The sequence below is a fragment of the Bactrocera oleae genome, chromosome 5 (assembly GCF_042242935.1).
Source record: "Bactrocera oleae isolate idBacOlea1 chromosome 5, idBacOlea1, whole genome shotgun sequence".
Classification (NCBI taxonomy): domain Eukaryota; kingdom Metazoa; phylum Arthropoda; class Insecta; order Diptera; family Tephritidae; genus Bactrocera; species Bactrocera oleae.
The window spans coordinates 45,797,800-45,823,206 of NC_091539.1; the positions used below are offsets into that span (position 1 = coordinate 45,797,800).

The window sequence follows — 25,407 nt, forward strand, 5'->3', positions numbered from 1 at the left end:
GAAGGCAAGTAACGATTGTTCATATCATTATCACTCTACGCCACGTGCACCTATACATACAACCATTTAAAAAAAAAAATCTTAAACTGCATAAACTCTAATCATATCCATTTAATTGTCTCTTTCCAGTTGGCCACCCGCTCGATAGAGCCCTCTTTTGGTCTGCTCTTCGGCGATTTACTACGCGATCTCGATGTCGGCACCACCGGCGCTGCCATTATAATGAGCACACTCGATGTGTGCATGAATTTCTCAGGTCTCTTCGTCGGTCCACTGCTGAAGGAGTTCTCCTACCGCAAAGTAGCTATTGCCGGTTCACTGCTCTGTGGCATCGGCTTGGCGGCCACCTCACCGGCAGCCAGCATGGCGCACATACTCAGTACGTACAGTGTAATTAATGGTATTGGTGTCGGTCTATCTACATCGGCCGCCTTTGTCGCTCTCAATCACTATTTCAAGTATAAACGTGGTCAAGCCGTGGGTCTCTCTATGGCCGGCACTGCGTTAGGTATGCTGATCATGCCACAATTGGTACGCATATTACTCGAAGCTTTTGGTTTCCGTGGCGCTGTGCTAATGTTGGCCGGCATCGCGTTAAATTCGACAGTTGGTGCTGTGCTCTTACAACCCGCCAAATGGCATATGATCGATGAGGTGATTGATGAGGAATTAATGACAGTGCCAGTGTCACCGCCAACACCGGACGTGAAGGTCATACAAGAGGATGCCGCAGAAGAAGATGCGCTGCCCGAATTGAATACTCTACTCTTTCCCAAACAGCAATATATGCGTAAGAATTACTCGGAAATGGCAATGAATACGATGAACGGCACACGTGTGGGTATGCCGAAGCGTCCCACTTTCCCGCGCATCATGTCACTAGCTGGCGTACAATCGGCGATGAATAACAGTCAGTCACATGGCGATGTTAATGTGACATTGCGCAACCGCAAGCACTCGGTCACGTCAAATCTCTCCTATATGGACTTCACCGGTTCCATACTGCAAGTGCATATGAATGTCGGCGATGAAGAGTTCGAACGTAATGATCGTGAGCTGAAGCGTGTCAACACAGCAGCGAGTGGCATGGCGAATGCACATCGTGACTCTTTTATAAAAATGCGCCCAACAGAGACTGAGAAGAATGAAGAACTAGCAGCTAAGGAAGCGGAGAAGAAACCAGGTTTCTGGTGTCGTTTCGCAGATCTCATGGATGTGGACTTATTACGTGATAAGAAATTTTTAAATATACTTTTCGGTCTGTCGATCTTCTATGTGGGAGAGATGAATTTCAAAATGGTCACGCCATTCTTTTTTGCCAATTTGGGCTACAATAAGACCGATGTAGCATTCTGTTTATCGATAACAGCCATCACAGATATTGCAGCACGTATAATACTCCCGCCTATCTTCGATCGTACAACCATCAAAAAGCGCACGGTGTTTTTAGTATCTATCATCTTTGTGGGCATCACGCGTTCAAGTAAGTATAACCTTTTGCTAAGAAGCTTGAAGAGTTGTTTAGGGAAAACGTTACTTGATGAAAGTTTGTCTCGTTAGTAGCAATTTCTTGGAGGTCAATCATAGTAGAATCGTATATATACGGGTTGTCGAAAGACGGAAAGTATAACTATAAAAATTTTGAAGATTCGTTAGTTGGTAATATAGAGCATGCATCGCTTTGAATGATTTCCAGGGTCCCCGTAGAGATAATCGATTATCTTTTGCACATAATTTTTCTCTGTACTGTTGTCAATCAAGCTGCTCTAGAGTAAGTTCCCAATGAATTTTGTCCGTCTGACTGTGAACTCGGCAGCATTCCTCCAAATTATTTCAGGGAGGTTTTCTGCTGCTGCAACAACAGTGTAAGTGCGCTCTACCATATTCTTTATTTCGATTTTATCCAGCCAAAATGACTTTTCGGTCTGTCTAAAATGAATTGTAACCAAACATAATCGTAATTGTTTTGGAATTCGTCAGGGGTAATATTAATTATTTATCTTACTATAAATTTTCACAGTAAACTCCACTAATTCGACATTAGCAAATCAGCTGTTATTTTCAAATCTACTCAGAATCAATTAACGGAACCGCAAAAAGGAATTTGTTTACTGAATTTTGGATATCCTGTGCAGTGAAACTACACTAACGCATTGTATTTTTTTTTTTAAATTTTCATCTGCTTTATTTTAATTTGTAATCTTATTTGCTTTCACTTCCTTTCAGTCATGGCTGAGCAAACCGAATGGACTTCACTAATGGTTTGGTTATCGATTTGCGGTTTCTTCCGTGGCTCTGCATTGGCGAACTTCACACTCACCGTTTCCGAATATTGCTCGCTGGAGAAATTACCCTCTGCCTTCGGTTGGCATTTGGTTGGTAAAGCTGTATTTGTTATCTGTCTGGGGCCGCTGATCGGTGAGTTTGCTTTGCATTCATAATTGCTTTCTTGGAAACAGGTTTATTTTATAAAGTTATTTGTTTTTCTTCTTTCGACAGGTCTGATTCGTGACGTCACCACCAGTTATCCCATCTGCATACACGCACAAACCGTTTGCATATTCCTTTGTGTATTCGCCTGGGCGATCGAGTATTTGATAACATATTTGAAAGAGAAAAAATCTAACGGGGGCATCAATGCCACAATCGGACCCGAGACTAATATCAAACACTAACCCGTACTTAATTTCGTGAGAAAGGGATATTTTTGTACGAAAATAGTAGAATCGTATATATATACTACTACACTATGATATATATACACACACATATACTTATACATTTATGTAGTTAGCTATATATATATATACTTTTATATATATAAGATTATTTACATACATATGTATGTATGTATGTATTTATGTATATTGTTGAAATATATGTATTGTACTTATGCAGTGAGAGAAATTTCTTTATATAATATATACTTTGTGTAGCAACGTATGGTTTATTAGTTAAATACTTACATAACTGTATGTATGTGAGTTAGTGTTTAATTATCAATTAGAACAAAAACACAGCAGACTACTCATAAATAAATGATAAATGATGTATGTATGTATGTACAGCGCCGTGTGCATACGAGAAATGTGCGATTTCCAATGTGATAGTTCAAATTATGCTTATAGATCGTAAGGCTAGAGATACGACACGTGCGTTTAACGGTGTTACACTGTAACTGTACTCTTTTTTATACAATTTTCTAGCGAACACATCAAACCATAGAGCCCAATGACACATAAAAAAGAGATCAAAGTTAAAACAAAAAAAAAAAAAATACCGTGAAACTTTATCGTATTGAATTGAATTTGAAACGGCAAAATAGTTTGAAGAAAAAAATGAGAAAGGAATAAAAAAAATCGGAAGTATTACTTACATACACAAGTGTGTGCAAAATTAATAACTAAGCAAAACTAATTTCATTTTACTAATATTTTTTCATGGTTATACGTTTATGTATGACTTCTTAAGCGACTTTCGATATACTTATTTAGTTAATTATGAAATCTAGTGTATGTAAATAGGCATTATTAAAATTTAGTATAGTTTATTAAGTTTTCTGTTGTTAAAACAAATATTTTCCTTTTGTGCTTTTAGTGCTTAAGTAATGATTTCTGCCTTCAATATATACTTTCATTATAACATTTTTTTGTCCTTTGTTTAAATAATTTTTTTACAATGTTTATTTTTTCTTAATTATTATTATCTTTTCTTCAAATAAGTAACAAAAGATATTTTCAGAATTTAGCAAATACTTAAATATTTTTGTAGTACAAAATTTAACATTTGTGCTTTCAAATTGTTTAATTAAATCTTAAAAACATGTGAAACGGTACTTAAACACTTGCTTAGAACAAACTGTTAGTTATGATCAAGTAGAACACACTTATTAAGCAGTAACGGAATAACATATTCTTATTTTTCAATTAAAAATAAATATTTGCCAGTGCTTACATAAAAAGAAATATTAATTCTGTAAATTTTAATTTAAAAATTCCGAATGATATATTGTAAATACATAATGTAAATGTTAACACCCAAATTAAAAAAACAAATATATAATATATACATATATACTATATTTATATACTTAATAAGCTAAAAGTATATAGTTTTCATTCTTTTTGAAATTTTTAGTAAGTATTACTGAAATCATTTATAAAAAATAAAATAAAATAAAATTCAAATACAGCGTCTACCAAATAGGTGATTTTGACAGCTCGTGACGGTCAGATTTGTTTACGTTTTTGTCTAAACTTTTGTCAGTGTGTTCAGGGGGGTTAGCTATTTCGTAATGTCAGGTTTCACTTTTATACAGCGCTTGAAAATTTTCCAAAATTATTACGCGCATTCACTTTCTCCAACAAACAAAATTGTCGCTATTGGGGTGAGTCAAATCCTCGTGGGGTTCAGGAAACATAATTGCATCCCCAAAAATTTACCGTTTAGTACAGATTGTGGTATGGCGGCAACATAGGATTTTATTTCTTTCGAAATGAGGCAGAAAATGCCGTTACCATCAATAGCGAGAGTTATAACACGTTGATGACGGACTTGCATCACACGGCATTTGAGGAAATCGAAGCGGATGATGATAGTGATGGCACTATTTCCAACAAGATGGTGTACTGCCTCTTGTTTCATGTATAAACGAAGACAACATTCAGCACACTATAGTTGAAGTTCGAATTTTTATGAATTTTTATCATATATAATATTATTCGAATAAGAAGACATCCTAACAAGCTTGAAGACGACATCGAACGGCCAGGCTAGTGGATTATTTGAGAAGTTTTTTCTATACAAAAGAACATTTGACGTTGTCCGACTCGAAAAAACCGACTACTGTTACGAGGAAATACCAATCATTTCAGATTTTAGTTCGCGAAATATCGAATAATAATCGAGCATTCAAATTTTGTTGTTGTGGCGATGAATAAAAATATTTCTAAAACCATAACGTTATATTTGAGTAGAGAAATATCGGACAAATACACAGAAAAAATAGGAAAGTTTAAGTATATCTCAAATAATAGACTTTTACCAATGAGAGTTTTATGAACTATGCGTTAAAGAGATATATCCACTTGTAATTCAGAAAAAATGTTTTTTAAGAGGTACTTTATTTATAAATAACACAGATTACACTACACTTTAGAATTAAATAATAAAATCATTTTATACACTTTATTTCCAATAATTTGGCAAAATTGCATTTTTGCCTGCCTTGTCTATATTACCATAGCAATACGTTACGTTATATCCCTTAACGTCTTTTTCGTTGACTGGGTTCACTTGTTTTCGTACTAGATACTGTTTGCAACCCTGCACAATGTTTTCATTAAGCTGTCAACTGGGTCAGTCGCCAGCACAGCTGCTAAAGTTTTGCAATTTTGGAATAATTATAAGAATTTTACTAATTTTCTCACAAAGGAATTGTTAAAATGGTGATACAACAAGTAAAAACAGTGCTATTAAGCATTATAAAGTTATTAAGGCGAATGATGTGCTGTTTCTCATTTGGGCGGCGACGCAAACCCAGTTTTTCAGAGCCAATGGAAATAAAAATAGTTGTTGATGGGGGACAAGCGACATTACCGGTGGGAGCGCAGTCGCCGAATTCTACACGGTTATCACAAACACAACACGTAAATATATATACATATATCTATACAATTTGAGTTGACGGTTAAAAATATATACACAATTTTACATGCAGGTGGAAAGAGACTGGAATACTTGGGATGATAGTCCGCGTACGGTCACAGAGCACATTGAACAGTATCGACAAAGGCTAGCTAAACCGCCAACGCCACCAGCAGCAGAGCAAGAACCAGATTTCTTCACAGTAATTAATACATTAATGCATATAGACATAAAATAATTTTTCTATATACAAAAATTTAATTGTTTTATAGGAATTAACGCCCGTCATAAAACCTCAACCAAAATACTACCTCGGTGGCGATAACACTGATAAAGCGAATTTTTCCAGATTAGAAGCTAAAACCGACGTGCCAATAACAATGAATGTAATAATTATAAACAACAACTTTGTTCGAAATTCTATGTAAATTGTTTTTTCAAATTTTTAGGCTGATCTTGAGGACTGGGTAGACGATTCAGTCGATGGTGGCTGGGATGAACTAGACACGGAGCAAACTAAGCAACTGATACGTGAAAATCGCCGACAGATGCGTCAACAACGTCAACAGAAAAACTCCAAAACTGCCGGAATTGAAACCTCACAAATGGGACGTGGCGCCCAGCCTAGTCGTACATAGTACAGGTGGTCATCACGGGATCACTACGATACGATGCATATACTGACATAAGGAATTTGAGTGCAATTTTGAGTGAATGTTTTATTTTGTAATTGGTTTGGTAATTATGCGTTTGTAAATACACTATTGGTAGATACATACACACAAATAATACTAAACACATTTTAAAAGTGCATGCCTGATTATGATTTTATGACTGCTTTAATGTTGTAGTAAATTTATGCCTAAGATATTGAAATGTAAAAATTTGAAATTTTGAATTAATTTCAATTTATTCAATTTACATTCCTAAAAAAAGTGCGATTTTGGTTTCTTTTCGAAAAATAATTGCATTAAACATTGCACGTGAAGGTTTTTATCAAATTATATGAATATATCATATATAAGCATAATACTTAAGTGTTAAATGTTATTATAGTTTGCTGTACAAACTAATTTTCCAAAACTAGTATCATGTGTTGTAAATGTTTGTAACTAAAACTTTAGACTAAATAAAAATTTTAATATACCATATTTAAGCGAATAAAAGTATTTGAGTTAAAATTTGAACATTTTTGTTTCTGTTGTGGTAGCGGCTTTGGTTTGGAGAATGTTGCTACGAAATACTGATTGTCGGAGAAATAGCAAAATAATTTCAGTTGAATTAATTATGTACTAATAGCTTTTATTAAGCTAACTATATTTCCTATAATCGAAAGGGCCTATTCCAGGCATGTTTGTGGCAAGTGCGGTATACGTGCCTATCTACATACAAATACTTTTTCGTTTTATAAAATTGCTTTCGGAAATGCAAAATTTTGTCACCATTACTTTTCGTCTTTTGCATTTGCAGGCACAACTGCCTGTCTCAAATTGATTTCCTGAGTTTGGTGTGAAGTGAAGTGTAACAGCCTGCGGTTTGAAGGCAATAAATAAAATGACGACAAAAATAGCCGGTAGTGCAACTATAGACGCCGCCAACGAAATCTTTGGAATTGTATGCACAATACTGCCATTATAAAAGCAGAAAGTGTTGATAAAATTTCTGCATTCACTTTTGGATAACAGATAGCAATGGTAGGTATTTACTGATTCACTAAGTTTAACAAAATAATATATGATTTTGATATTACAGTTTCACTTACCTTTGTTGATGATTCTACGATTTTCCACATTAGCGCTGCCTTTATGTGCTGGCCAAGCATTGCAACCACAAACGCAACAAAATATATGGGAATCATTTGCACCTGGCGAACTTTTACGCCATTTGGAACATTCCACATACACAGCACCGTTTAAATATAACGCCATAGCACAACGCCGGTCAGATGAAAATGCAGCAACACCGGAAAAAACTATTTATTCAACACCGAGGTCAATACACAAACGTTCCGATGCATCAACCGATAATATATACACTGCGGAAGATCAATTAAATGCACCATCTAGCGCTGAATTCAATTATGACCAGGCTTATGAAGATTTCGTACGCGAGTACTTTGGTGATAAACTAGCAGAAGATAGCGATTCAAATGAGAAGAATGAAGAAGAAGCACTTGATGTGGAGGAAAGTGAAGAAGGGGAACAATTGGAAACGGAACATACTTCTTCAGCGGAAACGGAACTTTCGACAGGGGAAACTAAAACTCGTACACAACGGAAGACAAAAGAAAAATGCCGGCACATCAAAAAACACAAACAAAATTGTTTGATTTGCGAGAATGCGCGTACCGGCGAAAAATCTGAAACATGCTCTTTTTCTCGTGAAAGTGAACCTCAGCGGTATGCTTTCCAAAAAGAAACGAGCTACAAAAAACAACGCGATGCTGAAGAACCCTCATCGCAAAGCCAAGAACAAACGTCTTCCGAAGAAGCAACACTAGCGGAAGCAGATACATTTGTAAAAAAAGTTGACAATAAAGATTTTGTGGGCAAACGCAACAACGAGAAACCGCCAAAAGATAGTAGCACTTGCATACAATTGGTGAAACGTGGAAAGATTTGCTATCAGTGCGTCGATGGTGACGGCACATCCACCAAATGTTATGTGCCTGCGAAAACGAGCAACGGCAGCAATAATAGACAGCGTCCGGCGAAAGGCAACGAGCACAAAGTGCAAAAAGCTCAGCAGCGTATTTACAAACGAACAATTTCGTATTCTTTTGAGAAGGGTACCAATGGCACTATAGAAAATGTTACACCAATTGAAGCGGCACAATTGGAAAATAGAACTACCACAATTAGTACACCACATTTGAAAGAGAAGATATTCATCAAGGTGGTAAATCAAAATGAAACAATAGCGGAATAATTTTCCAAACTTCCTTCCGCATTCAAAGTGTAACTGCATTTATACATACATATGTATGTGTGGGCTTGTGCAAACGATTATAAATATATTTAAACTTGTAATATTACAACACTTTTTCTGTAAAAGGACACAGCATTTTTTGCTTTTTTTTGCGTATTTGGCAAAATCATTTTTTCATTGCAGCACAAAAACTATTTACTTGTAGAACGGAATAACACAACACTTTCTACACTAAATGCACGTATCACTATAGACACTATAAACACATATCACAGTAACACTTAAATAGATTTTTGATTTACTAACGATATACTTTAGTTTATTTATTGTGCGAAAATTATTATTCATAAATTAAACGAATAAAACCGCACGCCGCCAAAACTAACTGTTCATTAAATGTCAAATGCAATTGGTTGAAAAATTAAACCCGGTTGACAGGGTTGACAGAAAATAACAATATAATGTGAATGCGTTAAATTGCACATGCATGCAAAATATCCTTACATATACATTTTTCTTAATATCGGAAGTTTTATATAAAAATATCTTAAACTCTGAAATCATTTCAAGTGTTTTGCACACCATTATTATTATAGCTTTGTGTTGATAGAGAAAGCTTATATACCTACAACTAGTGTATAACATCTCTCTGGTTAGCGACATAAAACTACCGTTGAAAAAAATCTGGGATAAGTTCAATCTGCTAACGGTATATTGGTGTCAAATCAATTTACGAAACAAGAAACAACGTTAACTTCGGTTGCACCGATATTATAATACCCTTTACAACAACAAAAGATTCCATACAAGAACTTGATCTTGATCAAATTTCGTGAAGATATCTCGTCTCTTGGTGTTGACTTACAGACATACATATAGAGAATTGGCGAAATTTGTGCATAAATTGCAGAGAAATCCGAAATCGTTATAATAATTAAAAATTAGTTAAGATTTTAATCGTTTTCCAAAATAATTTTCCACTTACGTTTGTTATAGCCTTTTAATGAAAAATTTCGAAATATGTAAAAATAAACCTTTATTTATAAAATAAGGTTATCATTATATCATATTACAATAATAATGTCTTTCCTCTTCATAATCATACTTCGCATAGGGCAAATCGGCTGATAGCGACATGTTGCAAACAATGCCCATTTGCGCACTTTCTAAAAAAAGATTTGTTTGCATTTTTGTCAATGTTAAATAAATTAATAAATTACAATACATAGTGTATATAGTATGTAAGTTATTTAAGTTTTGTGTTACAAGACGAAATTAATAATTTTAGTTTTGTATTTAGGTAAGAATGTATATTGCTTAATGCCATACATTTTTTCATGTATTTATAATTCCAGCCGTTCTATATTATTGTTATTATTGCTGAATGATAGTTGCATTTACTTAATAATTTTCTTAATGCATCTTTTCCTTTCAGCATTATTGGTTAGTTGTTGTTGTTGTAGCGACAGAATTCTGCCGAGTTGACAGTCCTTGGCCGGAATAAATCCGGGTCCGTTCCGGTTACGTAGACCCGACTGTCGTGGGAACGGATTATTGGTTAGTGCTTATCGATGCTTACTTTATATAAAATTGTATATATATATATATACATATATATATTTATTTGTTTACAATTTTGTTGCTTATATAATATATGTTTGTATATAGAAATTGTGGCCGCCATTAATTGATCATTAGTTACTGTTTGTATTATTAATGTTGTTACTGTTTGTGTTGTTGTGGCTGTTTGTGTTGTTGATGGTAACATCATTCACAATGGCGATTGGTTCTTGATTCTGATTTGGCACACTATCCATATTGGGTATGTAGTCCAACGCCATCATGCAGGCGAAGACGGTCATCACCATTTTGGGTTTCACTTCCGTTATATCTTCGGGCAGAGCGTAAACGCGTGCACCAATCTTACGCGCCATAGAAATAGCATATTTAGCATTGGCCAAATTATCCTAAAAGCAAATGAGAAATATAAATTGTAATGAGAAATATAAAAATTTACATTTGCATTCTCACAAACCTCTTCGGTACCGCCAGTTCGCACCAAATCGTAGTTTATGCTACCCTCTTTGATGGAATCAATCAAATCGATTACAATTTTACCATCGGCAATGGCGGAATCGTTGAAGTTCTTCAAGCTAGATGTTTTGCCGGCGGCAGACAGTTTGCTGTTGACCCACTGCACGATCTCCTTCTCGATTATGGGATTGCCGGTGTTGGCCAAACGCGATAAAATGGACAAAGTATAGGCACGCATCAGTTGCCAAATCAGCGCTGTAGATATATAGAAGATTTAATTTTAATAATTTATAATTGTTTTTTATTTTTCAGCAGCTTCAGATTTTACATACCCAAAGTTAGTGTAGCATTTCCATCGTTCAAATCTTGGCCAGCAATACCGACAAGCGAAAATTTCAGCTGCTTGCCCAAATCCACAGCATAATTGCAATTTTCCAATTTTTCCATGAATTTGCGTAGGGGCGAGAAGCGTTTGTGCACACGCTGCCAATTTACAATACCTGGCTTGATGATATCGAAAAGCTGGAAGATGACCAAACCGTCAGCAAGATCCGAATACAACCAGTTAACATGTGGTGCCACGCCCATTGAATTCATCCAGTTTCTGTAAGCTGTTGAGAAAAGTAAAATTGTAAAATTAGTCGTTATTCAACCAAAAAAATTAATTCACCATGATGATGGAAATTTTAATGTCGACAACATTTCTTTCAACACTACTTACTTTTCTCTTCGCGTGTCTCCTCAATCGACTCTAAGCCATCGATTTGTTCCGGCCTATCCAGTCCTGGATGATTGTTGAACAGGTTCGCAACGAAGGCCAAATTCAACTTGTAGACCCCATTGACAACGTCCTGCGGTGTCAAGAAGCTGCGACAGTTTAATTTGGCCGCCTGCTGCAACATAATCTCCGCGCGTGATGTCAGATCCGACTCGCGTAACGCATCCAAATTGACATCGACATCGTTGCCGGCAATCTGCTTCAGCAGATGTGAATAGATTTCAGAATCTACAATGTCAGATTGGAAATTGGTGCAGCGGCGTGAAATGCCTGCGCGCTCCAAATGATGGTTGACCCAACGCAATAGTATGGCTTCTGGTGATAGTTTCATCAAATCTTCCAAACGTTCGTTGTCAAAGAGCAGACCCGCCAAGCCGGGACAGCTGTCGAGCGTTATGTGGCTGAAGAGACCAATTCGAATAATTTGCCACAACAAGCCCAAAACCAAATGTGGCTTGCCTTTGGCCAAATCGTGTGCGTCGATGTTGACAATGTTGCAACCAATCGCTTGCGATGAAACTAGCGCCAGCGTCAAGTTTTCAAACTCGCGATAAACAGTTAAATTCTTCTTGTTGATGGCACGCTCATCGATCGTATCCGGGCAGGAATGATTGATAATCTTGCAGAGTAAGATACCATCCTTAATAGCTTGGTACAGATGTTTTCCCTCGGCGTCGATTGGTAGCAAATGCTTCAGATCTTGGTCATAACCTAAATTCGAATTGATCCAATCGGAGAAGGCAAGTTGCTCTTCCAGACGCACTGAGTGCGTGGTGCCTTCGGAGGATATGCTTGACATGCCACCCAAAGTTTCAAGGTTCTCCTTTTTGGACACGACGGTCTTGAAGGTGCTTGCCACATCTTTGGATTTGAGATCGAGACAGAGATTTTCGAATTCCTCGATATTAAGTTTGCCCTGATGTGATGTGCGTTGTTTATTCTGGAACTCATCAATCATTTCGCGCACCTGGTAGCCTGGCAATTTGAAACCGACCTGATCCAAAGCGTCCTTCAACTCGCACAAATCGATGAAGCCATCTTTGTTGGCATCGATCTAGTAATGAGAAGTAAAAATAAATTAAATTAATTTGATATATTAATTTGATTCGCATACTATAATATGTAAATAAAATATACATAAGTACATAAGTGAACATTTAAGTAATAATTTAACAGCAAGGAAACGCGTTTAGCGGAATGGGGCTGTCCAAAAAATGAATCAAAGCATTAAATGACATGAGTCATGCAATTTTGCCCTCGAATATTCAATTTACATGTTCGTGACGAATCAGCGTCGCGGCCAACGACAGCGCTGCCGTTCGATCACCTCCGGTTGCGGGTGATTTCAGCGCGCAATCGATTTGAAGCTTACGATTGTATGTATTTATGCGCATAGGTCAGCTTCGGCAGCACGTAAATCACCCATTAGGCATGTACATAAACTACAACAACAAGCCAAGCAAATATAATAAAATTTAAATACAATAAACACCAAATTCGACGCAGCTGTGTCTGCGGCAGTGGAAGTTGACACCGACTTTGGCTCGGCTATGACTCGTTTTTGAGGCGCGTAAAACCTGTTTGCTGGCCTTTGAGCTACTAGACGGCAACAAACAACTACTACCCACACACAACACTGCTGCAAAGCACCGCCGCTAGCCGGCATGGCTGATAATGACTACCACCCAGCAGTAGCGGTGGCGTCAGCGTCCACAGCATTTACAACAGCAAACGTTCACAGCGTCTGCGGCAGCGAAGCTTTCTGAGCTGATGCGGAATAACGCTGGCTGCTTATGCGTTAACATGCACACATTCACACATACAAATGTACGTTCGCAATTTGCGTGTTTAATTGCTTTCCCGGCATACCAGACCAGTGCGCCACTCGCATTATTCACTTATTCACTTAAGTTATATGATTTGTTTACTCTTTTTTAAGGAAGCCTGCTAACACTAAATAAGGGCAATGGCAGGAATGTGGTGGTGCTACACTCCCAGTGAATTTGATTGACGACCTGGACGGAATTCCAACTGGAATTTACAGTTTGCAACTTTAAACAAAGGTGGCCTATGATTTCATTCAACATTTGCCGTTGCTCACTCATCGAAAGTTGCTGCTGATAATTGTTATAATTAAATGAATCCCATTATTTACCACATCCAAAGGCCAAATATATGTATGTCGACAAAAGGAAATAAATAAGCGAGAAGCAGCAATTTGGGCGGATTTTAGCTACGAGTATTTAAATAAGTTTGCAATGGTTTGGAATGAAATACTTGCAATTTTTCATGTATCATACTTATTTTTGAATAACCAAAGTTCTAGTACCGTAAAAATATGATTAATTTCGACAACTTATAGAGCAAAAAAATTTTGGGGAGCTCAGTAAGAAGTTACTGTTTTAATACACTAACATTTTTATACCTTTCTTCACGGAGTTATAGTAAAAACTTCAACAGGCTATGTTGATGCGTATTAGGGTTATTGTAATGTGATCAGATTTGACTCAGACTAATATATTCAAACTACGGGCGCAAACCGAATCCATACAATTGTTTTCCTAGATTGGTACAACCGTTTCTTATGATCGTGCAAAGTTTGATCTCCATATGTCAATCATTGTCTGTTTGACAGCTGTTTGTTTATGACGCGAAAGTTGTCTGGCCATTTTTACCATGGGAAAAAAAAATTTAACAAAAAATTTTGTTATTTAAATCAGATCCTTAATTTTTATACTCTCACAACCTGTTGCTACAGAGTATAATAGTTTTGTTCACCTAACGGTTGTTTGTATCACCTAAAACTAATCGAGTTAAGACATATGGCTATATATATATAAATGATCAGGATGAAGACACGAGTTGAAATCCGGGCGACTGTTTGTCCGTCGGTCCGTCCGCCAACCCCTGAAGTAATTTCTCGGGCTTTGATCCTTGCAAAGTTCGGGAGTATAAAATTTTTACACCCGAACTTAAAACTATGTTACTTGTTATACATGTTAATATTTAGAGAAATACAGGATCAGATGATTCAGTTGGTATTTTATTTAATATTTTACACAACACAAATTACTACAATAATCATAATTATCACGTACTTTTATGTTTGAAAATTTTTTGGGGACACTACTTTTTTATCAACGATTTGAGTGGCACAAAGCATTCAGTAAAGGCCGTAAAGTCATCGAAAACTTGCCTCATGCGAGTCGTCCATCCACCTCTATTTATAACGATGACATCGAAAAACTTCAAGAAACATTGCTTAAAAATTGTCGTGTTGATGTAGTGAAGTGAAGTTGATATTGAACCGAAAAGTGAAAACCCCTTTTACGAGTAGTTTTACAAAAATTGGTTTTTAACAGCGATATGAACCCTCTATGAGTTGAACAACAATACAAATACCATAGTATAAGAGGGTCCAACAGAGGTGTAAGTGTCATAATATTATTATTTATTATCTATCAAATCTTAGGCGTACATATGAACCAAGGCGCTTGGGCAATCCAGTGCAAGTAAACAAAAAAATTAGGTAAAAAAAACCATATTCCAAAAATAAATAATAATCTTCAAACATATTTGCCATTCATTAAAAAAATTGCTGAAAATTGCTTTTATTTGCTGTTTGATGACATAGCAAACCTTTGATTTTACTACCGTGTGCTGAATATCTGCAAAGAGTTATTTTGTTATATACTCATATAAGCACATACATATATGCAATAAATTTTATTTGAAGGAGAAAAATTAAAAAAATATAACAGAATATGCGAAGTGATTTTCAAAATAAGAAATTAAAAGAAAAATACACATTTAGGTTTCTTGAAGCTAAAACACAAAAATGTTTAAAATTTTAGTAACGACAATCTGTATTGCGAGAAAATGTTCTAATCTGATTGGGAAAAAATAAAAAATGTCAAATAAGTTAGAAAACATTAAAATTTGCTTATCGATAACTGGAAAAAATTATCGAATGAATATTACCTAAAGTAACGAGAACACATTTTGCACTGATTGAATACGTTGAGGCCATGGACAAGTAAAAAAAAAAAAACAATTATTGCTACATAATTGATTATTAATGAGGGGTAAAGAATATATACAATTATATTGATCACCTCTTTTCACGGTATAAACGAACGCAACACTGTCATGGGTATTTATAGAATATTTTGCAAAGCATTCCCTTCACGTACCAGGTCTCACATTGGCATTCATGATAATTATGAATACTTCATGTTGAACGATAAGATAAAGAAATTTAAATGAAATTGAAAATTGTTCGAGAAATCGTGTCTATGTGAATGTGTATGTGTGCGTACAAATGAGGTGAAGAAAATTTAGAAATCCTCCTGGTAAAGCTGTGCATATATGGAAAAACAAAGACATATTTCTCCATATATACACATTATGTAAAACAAGTGTGAAAAGACTCATTTAAAATACTTGACAGCTCAGGTGATTAGACAAACAGTTTAGCGGTAAAAATAATGAGTCACGGCTTTAAAATATATGCAGACGCATACGAAAAGTTGCATAGAACTTCCGATTTATCGATGATATGACTTCTAACCAATAACCGGCCCCTATATGCTAGTATATTATATATTACAAAATTGTGCATTTGAACACACACACACATACTTAAACACAGTGTCATATATAATATTGAATAACATAATCGATAATGGCTGTTGCAAAGGAAATGATAACAAACGCTATCAGCGATAAATTACGTGCGGTAGCAAATGTACAGTTGTGTGCGCAATACTAGAAACGAACATTGAAAATTTTCAATAAACTTATAAACATTATTTTTCGAAGCTTACGCTTGACCGTACATAAATTTCTAACCTAATAATTTGAGGTGTATGCAAATTTTTTAAAATACTAATTTTGAATTTTGTATAAAATTTTGAGGAAAATAATAAAATATTTCCATTTTTAAAAACGTAGCTGTAAATTTATACATTAACGACATTTTTAAATTACCAAAAAGGGTAATAAAACGATCGTCGTTATTTATAACTTATAAAATACGGCTGGTAAGCAAGGGCACTCAGAGAATCGTAGACAAAAAATTACTCAAAGAACAAGAAAAAATATTTATAACATATACGAGTATATTCAAGGCATATATCCATCATATTTATGGAAAAAGTTAAAATTCCCTGAAAAATGTTTAAGTAGACATTCATAGCAATAAAGCGTTTATATTATTTTATAATTTCTGGTCTCGCTTTTATCAAAAGTGAACTGTTTTATAGCGCTGTGTACGAAGAATATAAATTAGCGGGCATAAATTATTCATTGCGGTATAAATCTTCTTTTGAAGAAAAAAATTGAACATAAAACTTTATTGATTCAAACTTTAGATAACTACTTTTCGTATCTTAAAAAAAGATTAGTTGCTGAATACTAAGTAGAACACAATAAATTTTAGTTACTAAAAAAAACAACGAAAGTAGTCACCCTCAGCCGTTCCTACGATAGTCGGAACAACAAGCCCTTAATTAAACAAAAAAAAAAAAAGTATCCAGTTAATCGATATTTCGACTTTTCTGTTTTAAGGCACGTATACCACTTAGTATCACACTAACCAGAACCTAGAAGTACTCGTAGACTCTCTCACTTTAGTACACTTACATTGGGCAACAGTTCCTCCAATGTCTGCTGGTATTCCTCGAAAACTTGATGATGCTCCACGTCCAAAATATCCGCCATATTAAATGCACTTTTCACAAGATATCGATTTTTACTGTGATAATAAATTCTAATTATGCTGACGTCACCACACTGAGCTCAATATGTATGGACCAGTTTATGATACCAAATGGTCGTTAGGCACAAACAGCACAAATCACCGGCAAATTAATATAAAAGGCAACAATAACAAATACACCAACAGTAATAGTAGTTGTATAAATTTCCTGTGAGGATTGCTTGACCGACCGCCTGTCTTAACTGGAAACAATTGCAAGCACTAATACTGTCGATTATTGGCCACGGGTCGAAAAGTAGAAAATGCTTTTGCGAATTCAATGGCAGACCAATTACTAAAGCAGACTAACTGATTGATTTTAGCAACTTGGGTGTTGAAGTGCATGTAAAGTGTTCGATACGAAAAACGAAGTACGAGTCTTTAAGCGCTCTGCTGATAACTAACACAGAACAAATGTGTTTTTATGAATCGATATGATAAAATATTCGAGCAGCAGTGGAGAACTAATAACGCACGCACAACTAAAAACATATACACCTATGCATAAGTACACATGAACCGCAGGTGTACACTTGCTTCAAAAGCACTAATAGAATGAGAGGTGGGTGGGGAGGTCGTGTGCGGTGGCAGACCAAGTAATGGCACCTCACAAAAATTTCTTCTTTTTTTTTTCTTGTCGAAACATTTCAATTAATTTATAGTAGTTTTCTGTTTTTGAACGCATACTCAAGTGTTTTAACTTTAGTAAGTGTTTACATGCCATATTCGTCATCATGCTTACCATTAAGCAATGTACATACAAGTATATTTAGGTTATGGAATTTGGATTGGTCATTTTATTAAGTTATGAAAATGTGGTTTTTTGATCAAATTAATTGCATAGGCAATAATAAATACAACCAGCAATATATATACATATACATATATAGTAGGTAGAAAGAAGAAAACACATTCAATATCATAAAATATCAGTATTTTGTGGAGTCCGACACGTATATATGTGTATGTGTATAGTACATACCGATAAAGAAAAGATTCTGCTTACGTCATTCCACTTCCTGCAAATTTGTAATTAAATAACAAATCTAATTTGTACAATACTTTTGGGGACTATAAAGACATAGTGCAAATAGAGATCTTTATTTGCAGTTATTTGGCTTCACTAGAAGGTTGCTGTCATATGAAAAACTTTCTTTTCATTCTTGTTTCGAAATTCATATATCCACTAAATGCATAATTAAATTGACTAAATTTCAGCAAAAACAAGAAAAACCGTTAACCGTTGCAGCCGGAGAAGCTATAATACCCTTCACAGGTGCATTTCTTATAGCATTAAAGGGTATAAAAAAGATCTTTACCTTGATCTTGATCGATCAGGCAGCTATATGCTATAGTGCTCCGATCTGAACAATATATATATGTATGTAATAATATGCGACAAATTTCGTGAAGATAATTTGTCAAATGAGAATGGTCCGATATCGTCGGTTTCGACAAATGAACAGCTTCTTGGGAAGGAATCGAGGTGTGCAAAATTTCAGATCAATAGCTCAAAAACTGAATGATTAGCTTGCGTATCTACAAACGAACATACGGACGTGACTAAATCGACTCAGCTCATCACGCTCATCATTTATGTATATATACTATACTATATAGAGTTCCCGACGTTTCTTTCTTGGTGTCAAAAACTTCGTGGCAAAGTTATTAACCCTATTCAGGATGTAAAAAAAACTTGCTTTGGTGGAGTTGAGAATGATATATTGTCAATTTTACTGGTCTACATTTTATTCAGAAAAAGTTTAAATATGTTTTGAATTATTTTACTCAATTAATTTACTTACCGTCACTTAAATTTCCAAAAAAAATTTTTTTTTACCTAAAACATGAAAAATAGGGATGTTTGTACCATTAATTGTAGTAACCACTGTATGCACACGTCGAAGGTATGCTCTAATTTGTATTTATTCTTCATATCATTGAGTGCTATGTACGAGTGTGTTTAGATTACTTAATGCCTATTTCGATTGATTTTCCATCGTTTAAGTACCTACCACTTTGTTAGTTTTAAGTATGGGTCGTAATTGATTTTAAATAAGCATTGTATCATCTTGTTAGACCTATTAGTAAATGTTGGGTTAAACTGCTATCTCAGCGACATTTCGGCTGGTAAGCAAACAGTCAGCCAATTTTTTTTCTGATAACCGGCATAACGGTAGGCCTTTCAGGTATTCTTTGCATATGAATGAGTGTATATAGCATTTATGATTTGCGAATTGTGACTTGTAGAATTTATTTTCCAAATTTTTGGTATGACTCATTTCAAATACAAACGTATAACTAAAAGATAATCAATGCGTAAGTAAAATTTTATTAATTAAAACTGATTTCGAAAATCGGAGAACCATGCATTGTCAATAGGGAAATCATGTAAAAGGAATTTTAATACATACCATATATGTCAAAATATTTGTCTGACTGATCAATATCATCGAAGTGATATATTCAGTAGTTAGAAGTAATTTTTTAAGGCTGTGTTCCTTTTGATTCAGCCAAAACTTTTAAATGATTAATTTAGTTTTCCAGTCCCTTTTTATAGACATCGGATGTTATGATATTAGAGTTATGATCTCTTACGGTATCGATAAGTTGAGCTTTTCCTCAATAGTTTTTTATTGGTTTTCATAAAGAACAATCGATTTCGATCAACTGATTTATTTTTTGTTTAGCACAAGTCCACAACTCACAAAACTTTTCGTATTCGTAAGCAAAAAGCTTTCAAGCACACTCATCACTCAAACTTCGCACTTGACATTCGTGGAGTGCAAATAACACCATGTAAAGACCGATTTTCGAGCAGAAATATCTCAAATGATGAATCGATGTCGATATTCTGATACTAAAAAAAGTATCGATAATTTAATGTTAATTTCATTATTTTAAGCATTATTTATATTATTCACTATGAATAGCAAAGCTATAAACACAAATGTGTTATATACATTTATAAAAATACAAAAACTGGAACAAATACTAACGTTTTTGTTTTTGTTTTGTTTTTAAAGCGAAATCACAAAGCAGTTGGAAGTATTGACATTAATTGTCAACACTTTGAGGAAAGACATTGATGACAACATTATTTCGAACTCTTTTAAAGTAAAAGCAAAAGTCAATGTTTGACATGAGAAAATTTTTAAATATTTAGATAGTGACTAAAACAATAAGTATAATGGCGAAGAAATGTCGTCCATGGACAAAATATTTGAAGACAATTAACTGAATATTTAAAATCTAAAAACTTTTCCATACGTTCACCGTTCAGTTTTTATGGCAACTATATGTTATAGTAGGCCGATCTGAACAATATGTTTGGAGGTTTTAGCGTTGCATTGGATAATAATTTATGCCAAATTTCGTGAAGATATTTTGTCAAATCTAAAAATTTGCCATACAAGCATTTGATTTTGATCGGATAGTTTGTATGACAGCTATTTGCTATAGTGGTCCAATAGCGGCGGTTCCGATAAATGAGCAGCTTCTTGGGGAAAAAACGGAGTGGGCAAAATTGCATATCGTTATCTCCAAAACTGAGGGACTACCTGTTCAGGGTATAAAACAGTTCAACAACATTTATCGATTATTGCAAAACAAATATAGCCGATCATTTACCAAATGACATTTCGCTAGCGCATAAAATTGGCAAATTATTTTACCATGCGTCAGTGAAACAGGTAAAATAAATACGCGTAATTGCTGAACCAGTTTCACCACGCAGGGAAACGCGCAGCGAACATTTCTGCACATTGCACTCGAAACCACTTAGTGTCGGCGTTTTCGCGCGCTGATGTAATCCGCCACCGCCAACAGTTAAATTTTCCTTTCTTTGGTTGCAGAAGTGTCTTCGCGTTGCTTCAAAAGTGACATAATTGCGACGCAGCGACGCAACAACGACAATTACGGTCGGGTCGGCATGCCGTTTGTCAACGCCAATGCCAGCAACATCATTATCGGCGTCAAACCAACACAAAAGTGACAGAGTGCAGCTACAGCAGTGGCAACAACAACAAGCGAAGTGGTTGTCAAGTGACGCTGACGAATGCAACATTTTCACTCGCAACGCAAGCAATAAAAAACAGAAACGCATATTCCTATACACACATACATATTGGTATATGTATGTATGTATTTACTTATGTGTGTATGAAAAAGTTCGCAAATCGTTTTTACCTGTCTAGACTGGCTGAGGTTGAGGCTGTGATGCTTCCACCAACCGGTTGAGTGGTTAACTGACCATTTGCTTTGTTATTGTTGGTTTGTCGACAGCAAACAGTTGGTCATAAATCGAAAGTGGTCAATTAATGTAGCGTTTTTCCTGCTACCAGTTGTTGTTGTGCTGTTGCTTTGATCTATTTGTCAGCGTCAGTCATAATGTACGATCGTTTCTTCTGCAAATAATTGCCGATGCTCTATGGTCTACACTCGGTTCGATTGTGGCGCCGTGTTTCAAAGCAATTTTACTTGCAAATTATCTGCTCTATATGGTCTCTTGTTCATTTTTACCAATTGTTTTCTTTTTCAAAAAAAAAATTAAAAGGGGAAAAATGTGTTTTGAACGCAACAAAATTTTCTGCGAATATTTCTGGTCTTTGAGCTGGTGCATATGTGTTTGGAGAAAGTGATTTGGTGAAATTAATTTTTTTAAATAAATAAAAATGTGGATAGCTAAAATTAGGAAGAAAGATTGGTATGACAGTTGTCAAAAACAGCTGGGTTGCGCATATGTTTCTGTATGCAGTTTTATGTAAAGAATATACTAAATCAATGCTAATTCTTACAATTAGTTATATATTACCAAACAGACTTTTTGAAAGGAAAAATCAGATATAAAATAATAAGAAAAAACTAGGAACGAATGTGTTATCTGTAAAGTGACGATTTAGAGCCCTCAAACTAACTTTTACAATTTATTCTGGGAATAGAAAAAGAGAATCAAAAATCTCTCTGTCGAAGTTTATTAAACATGTATTTGAGTATCCAAAAAAGTTTGTAAGTTCACAACAAAAAGAGCGACTAAGTCAATCTTCGAAATCACCATTTTCAAGATGGTCTCGACGGACGACAGGAACTTTAAGAACTCGTGCTATCGGACACAAAATAAAATATGAAGCTGGAGTTAAAAATTCAAGTGGTTAAGTAGTTGGCGCAGTCTCTGAGTACCACCATTGCCCGATTTGAGAAAAGCAATTTGGAGAAAAAGTGGATATAACCAATTACTAATTTTCAAAAATCAATTTTTGTAAGTATATTGAATGAATTTATATTTGAGAAATTCTTCGAAATTTTCAATCGATCTGGAAATAAGTTTTGGAAATATTGGCGTTTACCTCGAAAAGCTGTGCTCAAAGTCGGTGAGAAAAATTTCTCCGAAATGAATCACCGGATATTAAAGAATATTAAATTTGGTAATGTACATAATTTTTTATTTATTTATTAAATCAAATGTCTCATATAATAAAGTCAATAAAACGCGTTTTTCTGACTTACAAGCGAATATAACCCCGTACACAAGAATTGTTTGATTGAAAGGTAACAGTCGATTACAATAAAACCTTAGTCAAAAGACATAATCGTTATCCATTGACAGCTGTCAAACGAAATATTTTACTAATAGTAAAGCAATTGATCATCGGTTGCTCTTTAAATCTCCTTACAATAAGTTTTTCTCTTTTGATAGAAGCAAAAAATAACATTAAATATATTTATATTATTTAATGTTATTTTTTGCGTCTATCAAAGTCACAGCGTGTATAAAAGTCACAAATAAGCTATATACTTATCATATAATGTACAATAAACTTAGAAGAATACAGTGACGTTAGGGCGTGTCTATATAAGTATACTGACATATAGAAGCTATAAATGACAAAGGAAAATATTAAAACTCTATTCAGGTACGCATATCGATGCATGATAAGCGTTCTCATTTTTTTGTGACAATTCAATTGCAGTCGGCATCATAAATTTTTTATATGTATATACATATACATACATATATTATGCAATATAAGCGTACATGCTCATATAAACACACAGGTAACGGTTAGTCAAATACAAATTATTAAGCAATATTGTGTGGTGAATGACCACGTAGCAGTTATACCTAAACCAGTGCGTCAAGTGGCAATGAACTGTCAACAATTTTGATAACGATACAATTTCTTTTGTATGAAAAAAACTCATTTTAATTTAGACAAACATTCTGGGTTTGAAATGCAGGATCAAAGGTGGGAATGGTAGGAAAAACAAAGCTTTGTTCAAATCTTTCTCTTAAAAAAAACTGAAGAACTTTCAATATATATAAAAATTTGTTCAAAGCAAGACTTTTTCAGGTAATGCCGTTAAACGAACGATTTATTGACATAATTTTGTTTACATAGTTGACTTTAGAAGAAGTAAGGAATTCTACTAATTCTACTTGTATTTTTAACGGTAATGTTAAAAAATAAACAATTAAAAAAAAACCGGAAAAAAAGGGGAACACCTGGTGAGAAAATAAATTGTATTCCATATATATATATATATATATACATAAATATATTTAACAATAACATACTTAAATTTTAAATCGACATCTCAAATAGTTTTTAAGTTACATCCTTTTAAAATGTAACCGCTTTAATGAATTAGCTCAATCAGTTTATCTTTAAACACATTTTTCTCGAAATAACAAATTTGCTAGAGTGATTACTCAGAAACAAACGATCCGTTCACTATCAAATTTTTTCTACATGTTTTGTATGTACAAGTAGTTCTCCATGCAATGGCCGAGCAATTTTTTGTACTGAACTAAACAAATTTTAGCAGACCAAAAGCGAACATAATTTTGGGGAAAATTAAGTTTTTTAAACGCCGCAATTTTTTTAATATGTTGTATACAATAGCTTTAAGCTTAACGAGAATTTTATTACGGTTTCATTCTCGGAGAAGGCCGGAAGCAATGCACCAGTCGTTCTTTTCTTCTTTTTTTTCAAAAATATTATTATTTGTCTTCTTAAAATATATATGTATATAAATTGTTAAATAATTGATACAGAAGTTTTTTTTAATCCACAAAATCGCCTTTTTTTAATTTGTCTTATCAACAGTGTCCCTTGAATATTTATATTTTTTTATTATTCACTAAAATTTGATTTTCCCCAATATATTTGAGTTGATGATTGGAATTACTGAATAGATAATATGGAACGAAGAGAATTCGATTGAAACGGGAATAAAACTGAGCTCTGCTTCACTATTTTTTCTTAAGTATCATACAAAATAAGATTAAACGTAAATAATTTTACCCTTCATTTGAGTGAGCACAAGCCGTTGGCAGAAAGACAGAAAGTGTAACTCTTAGCAGTCTACAATTAGTTTAGGAACGGATGTAAAGGTCTTGAATTGTCATCCCAAATTTGTGCAGGTTAGAAAGTCATTGCCCCGAATATCGCGACAGATTTTAGTAATATATAATCAACTACATACTTATGTATACTTTATCATCTGAAGCAATAATAAATGGTCAACTGTCAAATGAACTATGACCAAAAACAGTACAGTAGAGGCCTAGAATATTTTTTAAGAAATGAAAAAATAACTCACAATGAATATGCTACAATACCTGAATAAATCAGAATTTCCAACCAACTACCAACGCATAAAATGCCAAAGCAAATAGCGTGGGTGGCTGGCTGACTGAAACCATACTCGTAAGTACGTACTTGAATATGAATCTTCAAAAACAAGAAAGCTAAACAAAAATATTTTCAATTTTTTTATTGAGAAAGTGTGCATAAAGAAATCTGCGTGAAAATAAGCGTGTTGAGCACCACAAAGAACGGTCATCCCACGCATGGCCGTTCTAAATTCCAGTGAGAGGAGTAAGCGTGATAAATGAATTTTTCACTGCGCATATGTAGTGGTTTTCATTTTTTTTGCATTAACTGTGCACATAAAAATCACCACCACGCCCTTTCTTGTCAGCTTCACAAGCTGACAGTTTCTTTTCATGATCTTTTTTTTTGTTTGTATGGTTACCCTTTTTGTGTTATTCATCGTAGAAATGCGTGAATGCAAGCTTTAATGCAGTTATGCAGATTTTTTGCGTGCAATTTTATCTTCTCTTTTTTGAGTTGAGCTTGCAGCCACAACGACTGATTCACTGTGTTCCGGCAAGCCACAAGCCTGACTTATCACAACTGACACCACATACATACATACATATACATACATAATATAGTGGCGAGGTATATGAGTCATTGTG

General features: G+C 34.6%; 4 protein-coding genes across 6 annotated transcripts in view; 3 read left to right on the plus strand and 1 right to left on the minus strand.

The window, feature by feature from the left end:
- The window catches only part of LOC106616087 (monocarboxylate transporter 7), a 46,113-nt gene extending 42,350 nt beyond the window's left edge, over nt 1-3,763 (plus strand). For both annotated transcript variants that reach the window (XM_014232559.3, XM_014232558.3), the window contains exons 3-5: nt 130-1,483; nt 2,227-2,418; nt 2,500-3,763. In XM_014232559.3, coding sequence (XP_014088034.1) covers nt 130-1,483; nt 2,227-2,418; nt 2,500-2,675 — 1,722 coding nt within the window. In that variant the 3' untranslated portion in view covers nt 2,676-3,763. The remainder of the gene's footprint in view (nt 1-129; nt 1,484-2,226; nt 2,419-2,499) is intronic.
- A 1,560-nt stretch (nt 3,764-5,323) lies between these two features.
- Nucleotides 5,324-6,827, plus strand: LOC106616075 (uncharacterized). Its single transcript, XM_014232541.3, has 4 exons — nt 5,324-5,648; nt 5,720-5,848; nt 5,919-6,032; nt 6,096-6,827. Exons 1-4 carry the CDS (start codon nt 5,445-5,447, stop codon nt 6,282-6,284), a joined length of 636 nt encoding a protein of 211 aa, XP_014088016.2. The 5' UTR covers nt 5,324-5,444; the 3' UTR covers nt 6,285-6,827.
- A 143-nt stretch (nt 6,828-6,970) lies between these two features.
- On the plus strand, nt 6,971-10,538 carry LOC106616080 (uncharacterized protein DDB_G0286299). The gene is made up of 2 exons (XM_070109924.1): nt 6,971-7,340; nt 7,399-10,538. Exons 1-2 carry the CDS (start codon nt 7,338-7,340, stop codon nt 8,572-8,574), a joined length of 1,179 nt encoding a protein of 392 aa, XP_069966025.1. The 5' UTR covers nt 6,971-7,337; the 3' UTR covers nt 8,575-10,538.
- Nucleotides 9,594-25,407, minus strand: part of Fim (plastin-2 Fim) — a 30,960-nt gene continuing 15,146 nt past the window's right edge. The window contains exons 1-5 of one of the 2 annotated variants that reach the window (XM_014232560.3): nt 17,030-17,466; nt 11,330-12,440; nt 10,941-11,219; nt 10,610-10,863; nt 9,594-10,541 (exon numbers count right to left, since the gene is read on the minus strand). In XM_014232560.3, the coding sequence (XP_014088035.1) occupies nt 10,269-10,541; nt 10,610-10,863; nt 10,941-11,219; nt 11,330-12,440; nt 17,030-17,107 (1,995 nt within the window). In that variant the 5' untranslated portion in view covers nt 17,108-17,466 and the 3' untranslated portion in view covers nt 9,594-10,268. Of the gene's footprint in view, nt 10,542-10,609; nt 10,864-10,940; nt 11,220-11,329; nt 12,441-17,029; nt 17,467-25,407 lie in introns of those variants that run through there. The other variant, XM_014232562.3, reaches the window with a different exon arrangement.